The following is a 23,559-nucleotide window of genomic DNA, read 5'->3' on the forward strand; positions in this document are numbered from 1 at the left end:
TTTAACAATACTTGTCCACCTGACCGGACAGACATGACACACACTTGTGACCTCAATGATGACAGATCACGACTGTTGATGTAGCTAAATAGTTAAATATGCTTAACACCTGGTTCAAAAACAGGACAAAGGCCAAAACAGAAGAGCCATAAAATTTAGAATAGGAACAAAATGCCCCTTAGAACTAAACTGCATCAACAGAAGAGAAGCAATTTTGACAAGGCTTTTCAATACAAAACTGTCACGGCAAACAATATTCTCACATTCGTAAATTCAGTTCCCCCTAAAAAAAATAGAGTGGTTATGACTGAGACGTTTATATTCCAGGATTACAAGTCAGGAATTAAAACAATGGACACAAAATAACATCTGAAGAATAGCAACATTTACAGAAGACGTTAAACACTGGTTACTGTCAAAACCGTCTCGTACAAAAAATATATTATTGTTCAGTATATACATTCAAAGAATGCCATGAATAAATCATCCAGAGCCAATGGCCTACTGTATGGTGAACCTCCCACACGGAAATCAGGTTTGTGTTTAGAGGAAGGCTCCTTGGAGTTGGTTGGAAGACCCTCGGCAACCTTCTGACACTGCAGCATCATTATAAAGCTTTTAGGTTGACTTAAAACAATAATGCTCCCAAGAGAAAGGATGAAAATAATGAAAGCACAATTGTGATGGGAATCGAATCGAGACAACACTTTCCTGGAATGCTGATTTTTGTTCCACATTATTTGCAAAAACAAACAGCATTTGACGCTTACATCTTGATTCCCTGCCAATAAATGAAACAAGTGTTCATCAAAATGTGATGAGATCATTTGTTTTTCTTCTGCATTTTCAAAAAACATGAAAGCCGTGATTTGTAAAGATTATTTGAGAATTATAACAAAGGTCACCAGTTTGAAGAAGCAGTGAGAAGATCCGACTGCCTGTAGTCTTCAAGTCCATGTGTTTTTGAAAACCTTGAAGTGTGTTGCATCTCTCAGAGAGACTCCGGAATATTTATATTCAACATCACCTGTTGTGTATTTGATAACACAAGCACTCCTGGTTGCTAACGGTTTCAAGATGTCAAGTATTTGATTCCGTTTCATGTCGTTTCATTACAATATGAAAGTTGCAACTATTTCACATATTCTTTTGACGTCAAGTATCAGTGAACCATTCATGACTACTTACTCCGCTGAAGGCAATTTGTAGCAGAAGAAAAAAAAAAATCAGGGAAGTTTCAAGGGAAATCTCCAGTCAAAGAATCTTCAAAGTGTATTACATGACTGTCAAAATCTGACTTGAAGGGTAGTAACTTGTATGAGAAAGAGGTATTTCAAACAGCTGTCTGCTTATCTGAGGATGGTAGCTTCTCAACACAACTAACTGATTTTCAACCCATCTTAAAAAAACCATGCAAAACAATTTGATATATTGTCGGCTAGACTTTCTTTGAAGACATAAATCCTTAATACTTGTAGCAAAAAATCTGTGATATCTTGTTCACTTAGTACAAACACTTAAATTCCAAATGTTTTGACAGGTGAACTCGAACATGTTATTCACATTCATCTTGAAACAATAATGGACTTAAAATGATATTCGAGTGAATGAGTGAGTTGTGTTTAACGCCGCTTTAACAGTATTCCAGTTATTCCGGTGTGTCAGCTTAATGTGGGAGGAAAGCCCGAAGTGATGCAGGTCTCAGACATTTACCACTTCGGTGAGACCCACGAGCATGGGTATGGTGCTGACAAACCTAGAAACATAATCGGGGCGAACCAAAATGATATTCGAAGTCTACCAGGCAGAGACAGATTATACACTGGACTCAGTTTGTCCTGAAGTCACTACAGATCTCTCAGAGGGATTGTTAACACCTTCTTATACAATAAAGCTAGAGAAAGACTTGCAAAACCAAATTGCAATTGTAATTTTATCACATTATTAGCTGACAAAAGAAAGTTGTAATTCAGAGCATTCCAGGTTATTATTTTCCTGAAAATACTGACCACGTTTTATGAGAAAGAATTCAAAGCCGGATCTATTCATGGAGTGTGCCATGGCTCTTTCAGGGTCAAAATGGCCACTTGCAAAAATTAGAACAGTTGTCGTCTTCAATTAGGATATTCATTCTGAATGGCGTTTCTGACACCAGAGCTGGCCACAAACTAGACAATTATAGTAACAAGAAACTTGGGAGGTGGTATAATTAGTCTCCATCATAAGCAGGAGAGCCGACTGGAGCCCTGGACAATGTGAAGGTGGTAGATACAGTGACTGGCCCCTTCATATCAGGCCTCTCACATGGCTCTTACACAGACTACTCAAAATTTATAGACAATTACTTTTTCATATCACTATAACACTATAATATAAAAGAATTGGAAGGTCCTTAATTTCTTTTAAGTAGTATTCAACAATCGCCTCTGATGGTCACCTTGTAGGACTTCTGGGATATATACTTTACAGCGTTAGAAACTAACAGGTTTAGTCCACTGGTCCTTATAATGATAACATATAGCAAAACCTCCAAAAGGACAAATTTCTACTTGTCCTTATGATTCCCTAACCATTGGGCAGTTTGTCAAAGACTACGGGACTAGTGCCAATATCTAGCGCTGACTTTATCAGGGACCAATAGTAAGTGGTGACTGAAACAGGTTACGTGGTTCAGGCTGGGATGATTTCATTGACTGAGCATCGTCGCTACCACCAAACACAGGTTTGTCTGGTCCAAGCTTGATTAGTTACAGGTTGCAGTAATATAGCTGCAATATTACAAACAACATTCATTCACTTACTTATGATGGTCATAACACAAGATGTATTGTGGAGACAGTCAAGGGTTATGGCAATGTATCAGCAACACAACAGGAAGGTGCGAGCTTCTTACAAGTCATATCAATATTGGTGTGTTGGAGTGGTGGTTAATGGTCTAGGTTCCATAAAGACTAGGATGAGTTCAGTAGGAGTGCTGACACAAGGTCAACACATGCAATGTGGCAATGAGTGACACATTGTTATGTCATGTGTGCATACTAAGTGATAACTCATCACTTCCTTCACATGAAAAGGAACCAACTGGTATCTTGTGCCCATCATTCTTGCAGTAGCAATTGTTCAGCCATGTGATATGACAGTATATTCAGCCATGTGATATGACAGTATATATACCGAACACAAAAATTAAGGATAATGAATTAAATAATTTCTGCATCAGTGAGATACAACATACATTATATACACACTAATCTCCTGGTAAACGGACCACTTTCACAAAGGGATCTCAGCATCAAGACAATCATAAGCCCATCAATCTGACCAAAACAAAATTCACAGCTTTGATTCCTTTGTGAAAGTGAGGTCCGTGATATTTTCCCGATCTGGACTTACCCTCTTGACCGGCCCATACACTTCAAACTCTCTCCTCAGTTTCGACTCGCTTGTGTCATAGTTCTGCAAACAAAGAATTCCTGGTTAGACCAATGTCATAAAAACTGCTGTGAAGTACTACAGATGTAACAAAGGGTAAAATGTCAATTTGGAAGCATCTTAAATTAAGGCTGACCTGGTGATCAGAAAGAGTTCTTAAAAACATACAAGTCTTCCCCATGGGAATAATGTTGATGATATCGTCTCTAAAAGAATAAATGATACCAAAACTCTCAAAATGACAAATGTGCACACTTTGATATGACCACAAGGTATTCAAAATATTGAGATTTCCAACAACCTCAAACATTCTGAAAATATTAAACAGAATAATCAGTTTCAGATTTTCTTTTCGCATATTCCAAGGCCAACCTGGTAGGAAGCACAGATTCAGACTATGGCCCCAAAATATGCAGATCAATCATACCCAACTCAGAATCTGTCACCCAGACCCAGCCAATACCTACATCAATCAAAATCAGGGTCCTCAAAATTAAATTGGGAGGGAAAAGAAGCATCACTTCAACATGATAGTGAACTGAATATCCCTTTCCCCATGAATCACTGTCACATTGCCTAACCATGCACAGAACATATGATCAGTACCCAAATACTGATGAATGGTTTGTAAAGCAAATTAATTTGATATTCAGCCATAATGGGTCCTGACATGAAGAAAAGATACTGGCACCAATATGCTTTGAACCAAGATGCTGAATGTGAGAGAGATGGGTTCATGCTTCTGTAAGAAGTAGACAGTAAAACCCAGATCCTTCAACCGGAAACTCAATTTTTGCACGATTATTCTTTTGGTCTTATCTGTACAACAACAATATTTAAGAATTGACTTCAATACTTTTTCATTTACATAAATAAAGAATGTAAAACACCAAAAGAATTTAAACAACTAGCCACTATGGCCTGTAGTATTCCCAGCCATAGCTCATACAAGACTACCACCCAAAGGCCAGTGACCAAGCATAAGGAAAACATAAAAACACATTAGCATTCTTTGGTAGTTATGGATAATATATTCCCCTCATCGATATCCACATATGTTTGAGGGATGAATGAGGAAGAAGTAGCATAAAAACCATTTCTGTGTGAGGTTTAGTTTTTATGACGTCTATTTGAGAATAATGACAAATCCAATATCCCCTAATGCACTTCCAACAACAGATTCCCCTAACACCAAAATATTTGTACAATGCTTTTATATACTTTGTCGCCATCAACCATCCCACAATAGGAACCAGTCAATCTACAGAATCAATATCTTCAGCCTTCTGAAACACAGTACTCAGCTTGTCTGATTAACAAATAAGCAATTCATTGCAATCAATTATTTTGCGGTACAGAGCTGGGTGGATTTAGCTTATGCAGAGTTGATGAAGGTGAAAGCTCTCTGCTCGGTGGGAGAGTCTTGGTGGTATTCTCGCCCACCACATCATGCCATCACAGAAATATCAGTACAAGGTTTTAACCCAACAAATATAATGAAAAAGTATCTAGTTCACCAAAAATAAAGATGTGTATCTTTAAGTGGCATTTTAGAAGCTGCAGTATCAACAAAAAGGGTAGCAGCATCTGTACCAAAATGTTGCATTGAAAGAAAGTGGAAGTTGAAATCATCTTCATCACAAGGTATAAAATTTTCTGCTTTAATGCTGAATAAAGACAGACAGCTGAGATATGGATTTTATTAACAGGAAATTTCATGTTAATCCTATCAAGAATGTTTGATGATACCGATATACATAAACTCCCAAAACTCTAAGATAAACCTATCTGATAAAGGAGAAGTTGGAGGCAATAAGTTGAGTATTGTGTATATTCACCAGTTGCAACTTAAACATAATTCCCCTCCTATCAAATCCAGAGATGTGATAAATTACCATAACATCCAATGTAAATGACCATTAAGGATGATTTACACCACCAGTCTGCTCCACAGAACAGATGCCATTTCAAGATCACCTTCTGCTGTGTCAAGACCAGTGGTCTGTTTATTTTGGGTAGGAACAGATGGTCTGAAGGAGAAATATTACCCATGAGGTGATACTAGGGATAACAGGTAGTAGCTTTATGCTGAGTCAAGTTACTACAATGTTGCAGCCCCATGTGACAATACAATGCTCAGTTTAGTTACCATATTGTATCTAGAAGATGCTCAGCGATGTTACAACATTGAAACTCCATACTGCTATGAGTTGATGCTTAGTCAATAAACTATTATGTGGAAACACTATATAATGTTGCAATAAAAAAGTCAATTCAATTAGGAAAACAACGTTGAAAAATGTTTAACTTGAATATCCATGAGTTATGGAATCATAATGCTATATTCCCTAGTGCCACAGTTTCAACACCACTGCATGTGATCCAGCCACTCAGCCCAGGAGAGCGTGGGTTGGGAGATGTATTCATGCAATGGTTTCACTCTTTAATCCTCAAACAAGCCTGTTTTTGTTATCAGTGACATGCCCTTGTTTGTTTTATACTACTCAACATTTGCCAAGGGCCACCTTTGATGAAAGAAACACATTATTCTTGTCCTTGGAAACTGTTGAGCAGTATACATTCATCATCCAGCTGCTGTTGTCACACTGTAAACGTGTAACACTGCTTTTAAGGTCATGGTCAAGGGCACCAAAAGCGAAATGGGGAGAACTAAATTTGTGCCCCCTCCAGCATTTCATTTGAGTCCGCTCCAATTATTTCTGCAATCTTCAGCTACAGCAAGAAACAAGCAAGGTTCCCAGATACATGAAACCAGTTGACCAGAGTCATCAAATTCAGAGGATATTGGCCAATTTCACCACAATCTCTGGCACATTTAATGAAGTCTTTAACATTTTTTTTCTTGCTGGCCAAAAATGCATTCTTTTTCAGTCTGGTGCATCCATCCAAAAACTGCTAATCAATCTTGTACCTATCCTGCTATTAAACCGAACATGAAAAACGTCTCTTTCCTGCGTAATCAGGCTTTTCATGTCGTAATAAGCATTGATCCATGAGATTTGGGCTCTGTTTTTACACTTAACTGCAGAATTATCCTTGCATGTGTAGACAATTAAGGCTTCCTTGGGGTAATATCCTCCAAAATTTTACAAAAATATTCCCATTTGCATTTAATGATTGGAGAAAATTTGTCTGTTTAATGCAGGAACAACAACTGGGACAAGAAGTTTTCTTTTCATCTTAGGATGATAATGGAGGGCCACTTAGCTAGTTTATCTCTAAGGAGCTGACTTGAGACGGACATTCAGTCTATCTACACTGGTGATTGACAACCATGTATTCAAAGATCCAATCCTTCCTCAGTGATAACAATATCTGCATTACAAGATCACTTTCAGCATTACGTTGGATTATTTTCTTAAATGAAGAAACATTTCTTTCAGGACTGCCCTCTCGTGTAGGTTTGGCTTTCACGTAAAGAAAAAATCTGTTTCCTGATGGAAGTTCATCTCTTTGCAGATTCTCTATTCAAAACATCTTCCTCTGATTATGTTTGAGAAATAAAAAATTGTAAAGAATCTTTTTAACCCCTGATCCTGAGTTCTCCAACTTGATGTAACAATGATCAATCATCACCAGTGAAAGAGTCAACTGAATTGTACACTGCCTGGCATACTGGAACTGAGGAGGCACTTTTTGGCGAGTCTAGATTGCTTTAACGATGGCGGTTCTGATAAGACGCTGTCCACCCTGAAGTCAGAATTACTCTTAAGCCAGGGCAAATGCTTCATGTCACCAGTGGAATCTCCTACAGGCTGAAGAAGCGACTTACACACTCGACAGAGTTAGTCTCAGTGCTGTGAATGTGCCAGTCGTCTGGTGATGTAATCGGCTGTTTGCCATGCTGCTTGTGCACACTTCTCTCAAGTGTCTGAACACATAACACATTTGGAACCGAATCAGAAGGGCCTTCACCTTCACTAATTAAATTGTTGGTGAAGCAAATGTTAATGGTCTGTTTAAGCAAAGCAGTTTGACAGAATCATGGAAGAAAATTGGAGGGAAATGTCAGAAAGTCACCCGAAGAAAGATCTGTGAATTTACGTGAAAGTGACCTGGTGACAACACACTGCAAACCAGGTTGCAACAAATGGAGCTATTGAAAAAGGCTCCTTTGATCTGGGCAATAAAGTGGTAAAAAAAACCCAGGGCAATGTTGTTGATAAACACAATGGTTCTGAGACAAAGACTTCGGGGAACACACAAGATTGATGATGATAATAAGTATCTGCCAGTGATAGACCTAGGACTCATCAAAGCATGTTACTACAAGTCCAGATACAGAGAGTGAGTGAGCGGGTTGGGTTTAATGGTATTTATATTATATCCCAGTGTGTAAGTCCAGGTGGAAAGCCCTAAAAGATGCCAGTCTCAGATGCTTACCACTCTGGAGAAACCCAGTTGGATGGGCTGACTGGCAAAGGTTCCCAATCAGGCTCAAACTGATTCAAACTCATCATCAATGGATCCTGGCCAAGGGGAACAACTCAGCAAAGCAAGTTGGTGCCTCGGGTGGCAGGACATGGCTCAAACTTACCAACTGGCTGAAAGGTTCATCAATGAAGAACTACAAAAAGTTGCCTGTTGCTGCTATGTACCAACTGAAATGATGAGTTCACCATCACAGCTGAGATCATCAATTTTATCCTCATGATGTGAATATCAGAGCAAAAAATATCTGGAGAATCTTAAAAGTAAACAACGATGTTCCTTCTCTTGGATTTGTCTTCTTCCTGTACCAAACAGTTCCTCAATCTCACATCAACCTTTTCCTGCTCAACCAGGGAGTGTGTGTTTACATGAAGGATTTCCATCAGCTTCTATTTTTTAACCAGCTGAACCTAATTAGAGACAATGAGCATTATACTCAACCTCACTCGATGTTTTCTAACAGCTCGGAACACTTGTGTAATGCCTCTCATGTCTTGGCAAACAAATACCCTCACATGCGATGGAAGCACTTCTAGCTCTTCCTGTTTACCGTATAATGTTAATAAATGAAGTTGATGTTTTGACAGACCGCCATGTTCACAGTTTCTGATTTTACAGGATGCAAATGTTGCTTCATATTACTCAAAAAGACTTAAGGGCCAGCCGATTCTTTCACATTACCACAGGTAATTTGTCATAGAAAACTGACGTTTCATATTTACATTATATACATGCACAAGCTTGTACACACTAAAGATGTATGTGTAAACAGTAGGGCTGGGACGGATGACTCGGGTACTCGGGTCGGGTGGGTACTGAGTAGGAACCGGGTACCCATAGGACTACCCAGACCCGTGGTTAGTCATGTGATATATTGTTTAATGGCAAACTTATCTAGAATGGTTATGCTACTAGTCACAAATGTTCACATTTCTTTCTGACTATCCACACATTCCTTCTGACTTTATGTGTTTGAATAAAGATAAAACTTCACTCAACTTCAGTGTATTCATGACAAGTTCGTTTTATACGAGTATCTAAATACATTTTGCCAGTGCTACTGTCAAACTATTCCCAATTGGACATTTGGACCTCTTGAGACCTACAGCGGATACCCGGGTAGGGTTGGGTAATAGGGGGGGTGGGTACCCGGGTAGTATATTTGGACTCGTCTCAGCCCTAGTAAACAGGTCTGTTTCCAGGCTGAACCTGTGCCAATTTACTCTGAATACCATCTTGAATATAAGGCTATACTACTGGAGTAAGTGAGTGAGTTGGGTTTAACGCCGCTTTTAACAGTATCCCAGTTATATCACGGCGTGTCAGCTTTATGTGGGAGGAAAGCCCGAAGTGATGTAGGTCTCAGATGTTTACCACTTCAGTGAAACCCACGAGCTGACAAACGTAGAAACATAATCAGGGGGAATCAGTATTCAAACTCACAATCATAGGTTTCTAGCTCTACACAGCGAATCGCTGTGCCTTAGATGACTGGGCCACCTGTGCCCCCTTATACTACTGGAATAGTTGTAACCACATTGTATCTCTCAGTATCAGCTGACAACATTAAAGACACAGATGTATTGGCAGTGACTCTGTACGATCAAATAAATGCATGATACTGGATGTGATACATAAAGTCTGAAAAACATACTCAATGCATTGACTCAATGCATTGACTCAATGCATTGCAACAATGCTCAATATGATAAAGATCTTAAGAAACCAACAGGATTGTGTGGTCAGGCTCTCTGACTTGGTTGATGCATGTCATTGTATCCCAATTGTGTAGATCGATGCTCATGATGTCAATTACTGGATAGTCTGGTGCAGACTCGATTATTTACAGTCCGCAGTCATACAGCTGGAATATTGCTGAGTGCATCGTTACACAACAAACAATATCAATACTTTCTAATACAATCATACACTCTGATACATTCGCATTCTGTGATGCAACATACCCTCTGAGATACAATCATACACTTTGCGATACAATGACCAGTGACAAAGGCATACTGCGGGATACAACCATACTGTCTGTGACAAAGCGATACTCTCTGTGAGAGTCATTCCACACCTCTGCCTAACGATCATGTTCATCTCTCACTCAAACACAATGAGGATGCTTGTTCCAATCTGACCACTAGATCAATCCAAGTGTCCACTCACTTCAATGACTGCCCACCGTGGCCGCTACCAAATATTGGTCAATTGTGTTTCTGGCAGCTGGACATACATCACAAGGGTCATCTTTCATGGCTGCAGCAATTCTTCAGGGCAGACAACTGCCTGCTTTCTGACTTATCAATCAATCGCCAAGCAAACTATCTTAGTTCTAATAGCTAATGGTAGAAGTGAGGGCAATCGAGCTAGATGCTGATAAATACCGCAATTAACAAGACCTCTCGGAAGGACAATTGTCAATGACATCTTCATGTTGTTAGCCAGTAATCTGCAGACAATTTTAGTCAGCTTGGTCTTACATAGGTAATCAGGCGGACACAACAACGTCTGTTTGTGAACAGACATCAAATGAGGGACTTTCCCCATCCATTTGTGTTGCTCAGGGCAACATCTGCAGTTGGGTCACGAATCCCAGAATCCTCTGATTCTCCATCAGACAGCCTCAATTTCTTTAAGATAAATTCACTTGTGATTAGAAGCACACTGGTTGTGATCGGTCCTATAGGTGGCGCTGACAGCACACTTTCTCTGACCAACAAATAAGGAGCCGAGCCTTGGGCTCTGGTTACTTCAATTTTCAACGGTTTTACCCTAAAAGCCATCACAATGGGCTTGTTTTTTGGTAATGATTTTGGTGAAAACATTTCCAACACTTTGTATGAAGACTAATTATGTACTACCTGGAAATCTTATCAGCAGCAGAACCCTCAGGAACTGATCAGGGACAATGGAAATTTGTTTCTTTCCCACAATCAAATTTATCATTACATCTCAAGATAGTGTTTTTCCTTATCTAATGATCAAGTATAAGTGCCCAAATCTAGTTCAATTTAATCAGTTAAGGTTTCAATGTGTGGCTGATGATCGCTGCTGCAGGAAAGAATAGTTCAATGCAACATCGGGGCAAATGTTCAATGCACTAATTTGTACCAGCAAAAGAACTTGAAATTGTATTTCAAAAAGTGTGAGATTAGTATTGATAAGTGGAGTAAAACCAAAGTTATATCATGGTGGGGGGACACCAGGAAAGGACTTCACACACGGTATGCATTTGGGGACTAGAACCTGGACCTTTGGCATGATGAGCAAACACTTTAATCACAAGGCTACCCCACCGTCCCTTCAACAAGACAAATCAACTTGTTAATGTTCCTAACATACGAAGACCATCACATGTTCCTGTTCTGTGTGTCGTCAATTCTGCCCAATCATAACTACAGCACATCCAATAATTACATTTACCTTTTCTCCAAAAGTTAACAAGAAAGATTTTTCTTTCCCAAAAAGCTGCGGACACAACCTGTTGATTGTGACCATGTTCATCTCGTATCTTGATGACCCGTGAAGATTTGGGGTAGAATGTCTTCCAAAACCCATGCTTGCCATAAAAGGCAACTATGCTTGTAATAAGAGGCGACTAACGGGATCAGGTGGTCAGGCTCGCTGACTTGGTTGATGCATGTCATCGATCCCAATTGCATGGATCGATGCTCATGATATCAATCACTGGATTGTCTGGTCCAGACTCGATTATTTACAGACTGCCGTCATATAGCTGAAACATTGCTGAGTGCGGCGTTAAACAACAAACCAACCTACCAATTGTAGTTTGATCTGTCACATTACCAATCAGAGGTCTATAGGCGTCAGCATTGAAATATCAAAGACAAGTGTAAAATCACATTCTATTGGCTGATGTGAAGGAATGTCTTGTTGCCATGGTGGCTGGTGTTTTGGATTCATCCCTTCTTTATGCGATATGAGAAATGTAGCCCGACACACTGATGGATTATTAATGATAAATAGTGATTATCATCATTCAATATCATGTTACCAATTGTCCTACTCTGAATGGAATCTTTTGCAATCTTTTCTTGTAGGGTATTGTCAGCGCCAAGCAGCATTTTCTATTTGATGTCTCAAATCTACATTTTTAAACCTATCTATTTGTGTTCTCAATCTTTTTATGAAACTTAAAATTCCTGTAATGCAGATTTGAAAGATATTTCCTTCAGAATCTAATTGTTGACCAACATTTAAATGACAATTTCCAACATATCAAAGCAATATTTCATTGACACAGGCAATAATTTTCCAATGAATCAAATATGAATAAGTGTGTACTAAGTTTGAAAAGCCATATAGTCACATGCTTACAGATTTACGATGTGCTAACTTAGGGCTGCTACCCAGATCTACTGGAGCAAGTGACATCTTTGCAGAGCGCCTTGGAACAAAGGCCTGGAGACGATGAGGTGTTTTTAGGAGAGTCTAGATTGCGTTAACGATGGCGGCTCTGTTGAGATGCTTCATACTATTAGAGTTTTCTCAACAATTATTTCTCCGCGGGCTATAATGTTATCTCCCTCTGGATCAATACTATGTTCCCTATTAATTTTTAATGTTGTCGTATCCCAAAACTGTTACCACTGTAGTGCAAGATTGATTTTTTAACACAGAGCAGAGTTGAAATCTTGACAAAATGCTCAACTGTGGGAGCAGATTTACTTAATTACAGGATTCTTTCCTCATATCTTCTCTACATATCACTTTCATGACTTAGCCAACGATCGATACAGACACTCAGCGCAGACACTTGAGTCCTAAGACTGCCGACATAAATACTAGAGAAAACTGATGTCTTGCCTCTAATGTGCCCTTCCTGTGTGAACGGTGGTTTATTGTGTGATGGCTATTGTATGTGACTGTTTCCATGTGGCTGATGAGCTAATCACTTGCTACAGAAAGCATGTGCTGCTTTAAGGACAGATCAAACAGCAGATCAAAGCTCGGTGTTGTAATCGTTTGTCCAGACACCTAAGACTTGCAACTTGATAACATGGGTCTCTTTGGTTTTGGAACTACAGAATCTTTTCAAAAGAAACACATCAGGCGACAAGTCAACTAAAATATTACAAAGAAATGTTTTTATCTCCTTGAATCAACATACCCATGTTTCTACCAACCTGTGTAGAGTGCAAGAGTGAGTGAGTGAGTGAGTGAGTGAGTTGGTTTTAACGCCGCTTTTAACAGTATTCCAGTTATATCACAGCGTGTCAGCTTAATGTGGAAGGAAAGCCCGAAGTGATGCAGGTCTAAGACGTTTACCACTTCGGTGAAACCCACGAGCACGGGTATGGTGCTGACAAACCTAGAAACATAATCGGGGCGAACCGGGATTCGAACCCACAATCATAGGTTTCTGGCGTGCCCAAACGACGCAACTCTGCACAGCGAATCGCGGCGCCTTAGACGACTGGGCCACCCGTGCCCCCGTAGAGTGCAAGAAAAATCAACACTTGGTGGTATATCCTTCTAATCAATCACATATCAATTCCCCATAACTGACTTAGAAAAGAAAACATTCTGAAAGCCATAACCCCTTTGAGGGCTCTCCACACCAATTTTTTTCGAAATATTTTCAGCCTGACATCTCTTGGTAGGAATTTGAATCCAAGTGCAATTAGGGCTTGTAAAATATGCCACTTCACTCTTGGAAACTTGCCCCTTTGCATGAGGTTCTTCAAGGTGTTGATGGACGACACAGCACCAAGACACCCATGATGAAGACATTCTCAGCATCACCTCCAATCTAACAGGATGCTTCAAACAACACTTCAACATCAAATTAGCTGGTAAATTTGGTTTTGTCAGGAAAGAATGTCAACCACAGCTACTGGTGTTAGCAATGATTCACGGTAGGGGTATGAAGGCACACCAGGTCATCTTGGCTGTTCCAGGTCACAATGTTAGGCGCAAGCATGACCCCAGTGCTTCAGTGAACAAGGATCAAATGCCCCCCCCCCCCAACAATATGTCCCACTTTTTCAAAACAATACACATCCCCTTGCTCCATATTTTTTAAACCAATTGATATTCAACAAACCTGTCGAGGTATTTCTGAAACCTAGTTCCACATTCTGTAAACCTAGCCCTGTATTCTAAGCATTGGAGCATGGAGAACTTTTCCCCATACATTACCATGTGCACACCCCTGAAGCACAACTGCTTGTGCTACAAGACACAATCACCTGTTATCTCTAGGATTATCACTTCTAATTGACCTCTCCTACCTGCTCTTTGCAACACTGGGAAGAAATCTATCTCTGCAATCAATGTGAGTAACGCAAGCAAGTGTGTGTTTCCCCACAAGCCATCAATAGCACTTGAGAAAATCCTTCTTTCTTTCATTGTTAATGCTAACCCGTCGGTAAGGGTATCAACAAATTAGCACCACTCGTAAAGATTTTATACCGGTAACGATTCATCTTATACTAATTACAGGACTTGTGTGAACATTTCAGTTTGTGGTTGAATTCAATACAGACAGTATGTGCTAATTGGGGAGTATGACTGAGCCGACACGGTAACACATGTATCAACATATCAGGGTCACATGACAGAGATATACTTATCGTGGAGAGATGAGTGATTATATTTAAGAAAAAAACAGATTAGACAAAATGTGAATGATTTTCTTTCTGCCTATTAAGAAAAATGCTCACATACTGTTATCCATATCAGGTTCTAGGTTTTCATGTCATTATTTTTTAATATAGTATTTAGCAAAGAATAGCCAATTATAACAACTGGGCCTTAGGTAGGGATGTCATCGAATATCATGACATTGAAGCTGCAATCGATTCAAACTTATGAATATCGATACTAAATTAATAATTCATGGCCACAGAAATAATTAAGATTACCATGATTAACATGGACAATGTAAAAGGAAAAAATTCAATTCTAAATATATATTGGATCAGTCTAGTTCATATTCAGCACTAACTTTATCAATTGCAGGTCTTTAGGTAATGATTTATTTTTACATATACGGAATAATTCATTTTAGTAATCAATATGTCAGGATAGTTTTGAGTCAATATATTGACACAAAATTTCCAATTAATGACTCCACTAGCCTTGGGAGTACCAGGTAATGTGGGGATTCTGGACTACAATAGGTCCACAGCAGCTGCTCAGGGCTTTGTTCAAGGGCTGTCTAACAAGACTGGTGGGTTGACAAAAAATAGGTGATGTCTATGTGTGTACCCCATGCCATGGAGTTGTGTGGTCCACATTGCAGACAAGCTGAGTTTGGTTGCTGGAACATTTCTTGTTGCTGCCAAAAACAATCACTTACTCGTCCCTAATTTACAACACTGAGCCAAATGTAATCAGATTAATTTGATCAGGGAAATGACAATGTGCCTCTTGACAGTATCTATGGTATTCGAGAAGTGATAACATACATTATCAACAAATAACCACAATTTGTTTCACATATCTTCAAAGACATCAGAGTCTAAAGAACAAACAAAATCAAATATTTTGTGGTGCAATTAACATCCACATGGCGTTCAGTTTACCCTAAATGAAGTTCAGTTAAGCTTATTCTTAATTATCACGCTGCGTAACTTCAAAATCAAGGTGTGTTTTCATGGTGAAATGAGAGTGCACCGAAAAGCAATGAATATTTAAAGCTTGGGAGATGCAGGGGAGAAGATTGGTTACCTGACAAACTATCAATACATGACAATCAAAGATGTGACCTACCTGTCCGCCTCAGCCATGCTTAACAGCACATCAATAGGCAATCATTTATTCATTTTCTCACTTTCTATGGCTGAAGAGGATACGTATGGATAGGTTATACACCCGGGTGCCTAACATCTGTGGCAGGCTGCAGGAGACGCTGTGACAGGGTTCCTTGCCGTCATCACGGAACACCTGTATGACAGTAGTGTAGAATCACCTGATGCTTGCCTGCCTGCCTGCCTGCCTGCCTGCCTGCAATCCGCCTGCTCAGTCGTTAGCTTGGCTCAAAGACGCTTGCAGATAGCGAGTCCTGTGGTCACCGGAGCCACACACATGGAAACTCGGACGACATCTCAGCCGAGGTACTTAACACCCATCCAGGTGCCTGCACCCATCAATGAGCAGAGAGGGCTGTCATCCGTGTACGAGTACAAGAGCGAGTGGGCAGAATAAGATTACTGGGATTTTACGACATACATTTTCTGCATCTGCCTGTTGCTGTTGCCTCCTCTACATGCCTACTCCTCCTGCGTTCCTCTGTACATGCGTGTTTGTGTTAACGACAGGGTGGCATTAAAGTCGACAGAGCCTGGTTCCACTTGTCAATGAAGTTGGACGGCCACATCCTAACTCGTGAGTGCAGTATGTTTATTAAACTGCATACATTATGCTCATAGCTGTAGGAAGTGTTGTATCACAAGCCTCTCCTCCTGCTTCTCCGTGACTCAGTCCAAGTGTGACCCTCCACTTGTCATCCCTGGGGAGGGGGTCTGTCAGCTCAGGAGGCCACATCTCATGCTGTCCGAGGTCTGGCTAACCAACCCCACTGTCGACCACGCACATGTGCGATTATAGCGCTCTCTCTCACTCTGGCCAGTCAGCTCAGCTTCTCTGATTAATCTGCAGGAAAAACAGCATGGAGCCGAATGCTTGGTGATAGTCGAGTGTCTGTGAGAGACTGCACCCACCTTTTACTTCATGTTGTGTGACCAGTGCGACTGTACTTGACCCACGTCAGACCAACTCCACACCCTGCAGCACTGGCTCCCCCCACCCACCCCCCAGCAAGCTGGACCCACCTCGACCTGTCACTGGTCACATGGTCAGTTCCGGGGATCACAGACTCCCGCTCACACCTGGATTACTTGGTTCCAACACGGATGTCATTCATTAAAATGTTAATAAATCTGTGATATGATGTAGTGAATGGATGATGCTCGGATTACCTTAAGTTTTACCACCACCACTTCTACTACCGCCGCTGTCGCTGCTGGCTCAACAGGACGTACTGCGTACCAATGACAATGATATCGTACACAGGAGGGGTACGTACTCATTTACCATTACCTCTATTGTCACTTGTCCAACTTGTCCTAAGCTGGTGGCATCAGGCCACCACTACAAGGTACAGCCTCATTAAGTCCCATTGCTCCTTCCAACTACAATGTTTCACTGTCAAAGCATCTCAAACATTTTTTCAGCGTCTTTGACAAATCTCTAGCTCTAGCAGACACATGGTAAGAGTTATTGTCTGGAAGCGATCAGGCTAGCATGTAATGCTAGGCACACAGTAATCTCCGCCATAGCACATGGTTAATACTTGTTAGTGAGGCTACATCATGCTTTATCACCTCGTAATCCACCAGTGATGCAAGGACGGAGATACAGAAGTTGTTGAAAGCATTTGGAAGGTCTGCTACCAGGGGATTATACTACCTCCGGTTGACAACGTTGTAGCGCTGTTGTGCTTTGAGGTAGCAGGGTTTGGCAGGGAGACATACCATTATTGCTCAGTACAGTGATCAGCATAAGGTGGTGGGTGTGGTGATGGGTGGGTTTGGGGATTGGGGTGAAAAAAACTCCCAAAAAAAGAACATGATATATATAACTTGTTTCAATGAGTATGAGCTAAAAAATATCCTGGATTAGAAATTGAGAAAATAAGCCCCTTGGTTGTATCATCAAAAATGTATCATATTTAAGACTTGTGTGAACGTTATTTCACTACTCCTCTGAGTTTCTAGCTAGTTCTGGTTGAATAATACAAAAAGTTTCTATTTTCTGTTTGGTGTTATTCAGTTGTGGTTTGTAGAAAAATGGAAGCATTGAGTTCTGGTTTGTAGGAAAATGGAAGCATTGAGTTCTGGTTTGTAGAAAAATGGAAGCATTGAGTTCTGGTTTGTAGGAAAATGGAAGCATTGAGTTCTGGTTTGTAGAAAAATGGAAGCATTGAGTTCTGGTTTGTAGGAAAATGGAAGCATTGAGTTCTGGTTTGTAGAAAAATGGAAGCATTGAGTTCTGGTTCAGTATTTGAGCCCTGGTCATTGAGGACTACCATCATCAGATCTCTACTTGTCCTCAGTATAAATTTGGAGTCTCGGGCTATCAGACTAACATGAATTTTAAAGGCTGTGTACACAAACCCTCTAACTTGTATCAATGAATACAAGTACAGATCATCATGTATTGTGATCAAGTCTGGATTAGAAACTGAGGAACATGGGTTGGGTGTTTCAATTAAGTCAGAGCTCACTGCAGTACATACCAACACCATTACAGAAATTTGAGGGGCGGTCAGGTAGCCTAGTGGTTAAAGCGTTAGCTCGTCACGTCGAAGACCCATTCCCGACATGGGTACAATGTTTGAAGCCCATTTCTGGTGTCCCCCGCCATGATATTGCTGGAATATTCCTAAAAGCGGCTTAAAACCATACTCACTCACTCACAGAAAGTCGGACTGAGAGATTACAGTGGATAGGCTACTCTAACACACAACACGCTATAAGTCTCCAACTTGATGTTGGGCACATCATGTTTCACACTGCCTGCTGTCACAGCGAAAACAAAGAAGACAGACCATACTGTCAGATTTCAATCGATGATAAAAAATATACAAAAATCATTATAAAATCAATCTTCTCTGAAAATATACCGACGTTTTGATCTGAGCATGTAAAGGGAGATAATTAAGTAGTTGTGGGAGGGCGATACTGATCGGATGACAATGAATGAAAGACTTGTGTTGGCTTCACTAGCTCTGGGAAGGTATTAGTACACAATGTTGTCAGGAAATGATTTTATGATTAACTGTCATAAAATTATTCACAGCAAAAATATGAAAAACCTTAATAAGATCCGTATGTCGGTTAACATTGGAGGTCATCATAACTGTATATACCCTCTCAATGTACACAGTGTTCCTCCTACAATGTGCTATTGTGTGTAACATGGGTTAAAATTGGCAACAATAGAGACAGAAACAACTGCTATTATCCTTTCTGATGCATATCACATGAATAACATAAATGAAGTTGACATTTATACAGCAGTGTGGTGGAACAACCAACAAACACGTTCTGTATTGTCAAGAAAAATGTTGGTCATTCATATCAAAATTGCAGCACACCGCAGCAAGAAGGTAAATTGTATTGGATATTAAGTCCCCAACAGGAGAAACAGATTGATTATTTCCCCGCGTTAGAAATGGGTTCGAGCAAGTATTTAGAGAGAATTGTCAACATGGTGATTACTGATGTAAGGCATGTATTGATTTACACAGTGCCTGCTATTAGCCTCTCACACTTGTACTGTGAGATAGGCATCAGACACTAGTGTGACCAATACCGTACTCGGTCATAAGTAGGCCCATGTGGGCTCTCCTCAGTAGCAGCTCACATATCTCACACACTAGTGTGACCAATACCGTACTCGGTCATAAGTAGGCCCATGTGGGCTCTCCTCAGTAGCAGCTCAGTCACGTATCTCACACACTAGTGTGGCCAATACCGTACATGGTCATAAGTAGGCCCATGTGGGCTCTCCTCAGTAGCAGCTCAGTCACGTATCTCACACTCTAGTGTGGCCAATACCGTACATGGTCATAAGTAGGCCAATGTGGGCTCTCCTCAGTAGCAGCTCAGTCATGTATCTCACACACAAGTGTGACCAATACCATACACGGTCACAAGTAGGTCCATCTGGTCTCATTTGATGTGAGCTTTGTTTTCCTCTCCACTGTTATAATTCAGTCACAAAGATCCATATTGGAAAAAGAACATCCACGTTGACAGAACATGTTTCAGAAAAGGAATCCGACAGGATGAAAATGAATCTGAAACATTAACTTCCCCGAACATAAGTACACCCTTACTCCGCCTGAAATTCTACCATTCCTTGGGATACCTTTAACATTAGAGCACCGACTCGGGATAGTGCCAATCTGCATTCCTGCTGTGTGGTTCTTTTAACTGATGGAAATTATTGTGCATTCAAATCCTGTTAGGTAAACAAGAATAAGTGTTTACCTATCCACATTTTCCTGTATTTACAAGTTCCACTACCAAGGGTATTTACCAGTTCAAGTAGCCATTGCCTGCAGCAGGTCACGGTAACCTTCCCTCACTCCATCACACAATGGTGACACTCTTGTTAACCCTATCTATTACCTAATACCAAGAACTGCTCCTCAATGTCAAACACAAACAAAACGTTCACCAAAAGAATATAATTTCCTTTTTCCGATGTCCATAATACATCATGGTGTCACCAATATTGAACATGGATTTGCATGTGCCAACCCTTTTGAGGTTTTACCCTCATCACAATGTTAGATACATCATTGCCTTAAGTAGGCTCACTGAAAGTGTATGCTGCTCTTTCATCCATCAACATTTAATATTGTGTACACAAAGACTAGTAAAGACAAATCTGTACTTACAACGTCAGGTTTTAATGTGGGTGGAGTGTAACTCACTCACACCTGGACAAACAGCCCATAAACATGATCAACCAAAACATTAATCTGAATTTCCGAAGCAACTGGCAAAATAAGTTTTTTGGCTTAATGCTTATCAGAAAGGTCTTCCACTGCTCACAAATACGTTGAGTGTTATGTCTTATCATATCTCTACTTATGGGCAGCAAGATAATTTGCATGGTTGATTCATTTTGTAGACTATAGTCACATCACAGTAAAAAGTTTTTATTTCTCCTTGAAAAGCATGCATTAGTAGGTGTAGTTCCTTGAAAATCCTTATTTCATGTTGTATATATAGCATATATGAAAATACTTATTCCCCATGAACAGCAAATTTGAACATATTTACATCCCATCCTTGAACAGCACTTATGAGAATATGTATTTCCCCTTATGAAAAGCCCTTTTTCCTTCCTTTTTTCAATAGCCCTTGAACAGCTTATACAAGTACAATTATTCTGCTTTGAAACGTATATATTAGTATATTTATTCGCCTTGCAGAAATGCAAATATCTCCCGAACAGCATACATCAGAACCTTCGCTCTGTATCACATCATTTAAACAACCTTGAAAATCACATTTCCCTGAAGCTATTCCCCACTGAAACAGTGTATATATCACTAGGTTAAGTATATTCAATTACGACATTCACTGCATATACCTGTCTGAGAAACAATGATATTTTGACATGAAGGAACGGCACAATTGATCCATCTGTTACGATAGATGGGAGATGCTGAGGACAGTTTACATGCACATCAATGAATACATATAAGCCTGCATGATGACCTATACATGTGTAGTATATAGTGACGACCACCATTTGACACCAACATTGTAAGTTTTTGGGGTAGCTGGATGTACACTGGAGAGAGTCTGCCTCTCCTACAGCAGAAAATGCCAGTTTACAATCAGTGTGTGTTGAATCTCGAATTGCCTTGCACCTACACATTAACTCCACACACTGTTTGAACGATATCAGGCCCTGCACCTACAACAAAACTCCACACACTGCTTGAAGGATATCAGGCCCTGCACCTACATCAACTCCACACACTGCTTGAAGGATATATCATGCCCTGCACCTACATTAGACCACCTCAGATTGTTTTATATATCCCTGTGCCCCTGGCTCTACTTTACTACTGCTCCATTCTTCAAGACCTGTGAAGATTCCGGGGTAGAATTTGTCTTCAGCAACCCATACTTGCCGTAAAAGGCGATTATGCTTGTCGTAAAAGGCGACTAACGGGATCAGGTGGTCAGGCTCGCTGACTTGGTTGATGCATGTCATCGATGCCAATTGCATGGATCGATGTTCATGATGTAAATCACTGGATTGTCTGGTCCAGATTTGATTATTTACAGACCGCCGTCATATAGCTGGAATATTGCTGAGTGCGGCGTAAAACAACAAACCAAACCAAAACCAAAATCCCTTCTTCAACATGTCTTGCTGCTGACAGGGAGCCATATAAAGGCTGACACCTTCTCTTCTAGATCGTCCGTCACAAAAAGATACTGCAATAATCTTTATGTCTTTCAGGATAGCATTAACTGACATAAACATTGATAAGACACTTTTGAGAATGCTATGTCGACTTACATATTGTTGCTAACCATGACTAATGGTTCAGGTCACATTCATTTCCTATGTTGGTGCAACCTACAGGCTCAGCCTGCTGTCAAAGGCGAAGGATAATAATCAGGCAGAATGTTGAATTCAAAATCAGGATCCTGGTAGCTGAGGGAAGTAACTCTTCAGACCATTGGGAAAGGTTACACTGATAGATTTCTTTCCCATAAGCTTTCACAAAGTTTGAAGCATAACGTTGCGTGTGACATGATAGATGCAGGCAATGGTGCCATGTTCAGACTGTCTGGGGACTGGAGTTATTGACCCTGGAAAGATATGCACTTGAACATTTCCCCCCCTACCCCCTTCCCCCTGCATTATTTAGAACCAGGGCAATTGTTTTCACTGGCAATGGGTTCCAATAATTATTCACAACAATCTGAAGATCTGCCGTTCAGAACTGATTAACATCAGAGTATGATGACAGACCAAAGCAGCAAATTCACTGCTGATAACTTTTTCTTTCACAAAACTAAATAGATTTTTACCATGATGTCTTGGCTACTCGTTCCAATTGCCTTTTATGAGATGTCCTAGAGATATGTTTTTAAATGAAATGATTCATGTGCCTACCCTACAATAATGAACCAATGAAGGCTTTCCCTCTTGGTGTTCCAGGCTTTCCTCACATCCTAAAAGGACAAGTTTCAATGGCAAAGATAAAGTTGTAATGATGTCACCTCCCTTCCAGCCATCTTAGTTTGGACTGGTTTGGACGACACCTTACAGATTTCATCATGAAATGTTAGTTTCATCATAAAACACCTGTCTCTGTAAAATATTTACAGCAAAAAATCAAGGACCCTACTGCATGTCGTCTCAAATGTAAATACCCGATATAACATTCTTCCCATGTGCAATAAAGAACTTTTACGCCTCTCTGACATCAATTTATTTGATTGAACACATAATTACCGAACAGTTATGAAAATCAGGTTTCAAAACCATTTTCAGAGTCCTACCGCTTTTTGATGCACCTGAAAAAATACTCTGAACTCGTTTTATCACCTCATACATCAAAGTTCCTCTGTGCAGTGGAGAGATGCGGGCATATAAATCTATGTTAAACAAGCAGTAACACATTACTACTGGACAAACCAAACCATTTGCTTGTTGTCCTTTGTGCACTGACAATCGAATGCCAAGGCACAGGCTGCCCAGTGTGTTTCAACTATGGACACAGTAGTCCAGTAGCTGTTGCAATGACAGGCGCCGGTACTTAGCCAAGCATTCAATAAATCATTGATTCCCATGTCAGCTACTTGCTACCCGTTCATGATAATGTGAGCTGGAGTGATAGCCGTCGTATTGACGCTGTCATCATCAGTCTCCAAATTAACAATCCCATTTTCCACAAAATAAACCATGTAAAAGTTCCTATTGTGTACTTCAAACAGTGGAGCCTTCATTGGTTTGAACTTCTAATGCAGTAAAAGTTATTTCATAACAAGTCGGGATGAGAATTTATTTTAAAAATTCAAATCGTTGAATCCAGGAATGAAATATTGGCAAGTTGTCGCAGATTTCAGGCTTATGCTAGTTTTGCTGACACAGAAA

The 23,559-nt window shown here is 40.2% G+C and overlaps 1 protein-coding gene across 1 annotated transcript in view; it reads right to left on the reverse strand.

Annotated features, from left to right (window-relative positions):
- Positions 1-23,559, reverse strand: part of LOC124150785 (U1 small nuclear ribonucleoprotein 70 kDa-like) — a 118,342-nt gene that overhangs the window by 39,867 nt on the left and 54,916 nt on the right. Inside the window, exon 5 of the mRNA XM_046522858.2 lies at positions 3,394-3,456. Within this exon, the coding sequence (XP_046378814.1) occupies positions 3,394-3,456 (63 nt within the window). The remainder of the gene's footprint in view (positions 1-3,393; positions 3,457-23,559) is intronic.

This window comes from Haliotis rufescens, unplaced genomic scaffold (genome assembly GCF_023055435.1).
Source record: "Haliotis rufescens isolate VD_foot unplaced genomic scaffold, xgHalRufe1.0.p SCAF_6, whole genome shotgun sequence".
NCBI classification, from domain to species: Eukaryota; Metazoa; Mollusca; class Gastropoda; order Lepetellida; family Haliotidae; genus Haliotis; species Haliotis rufescens.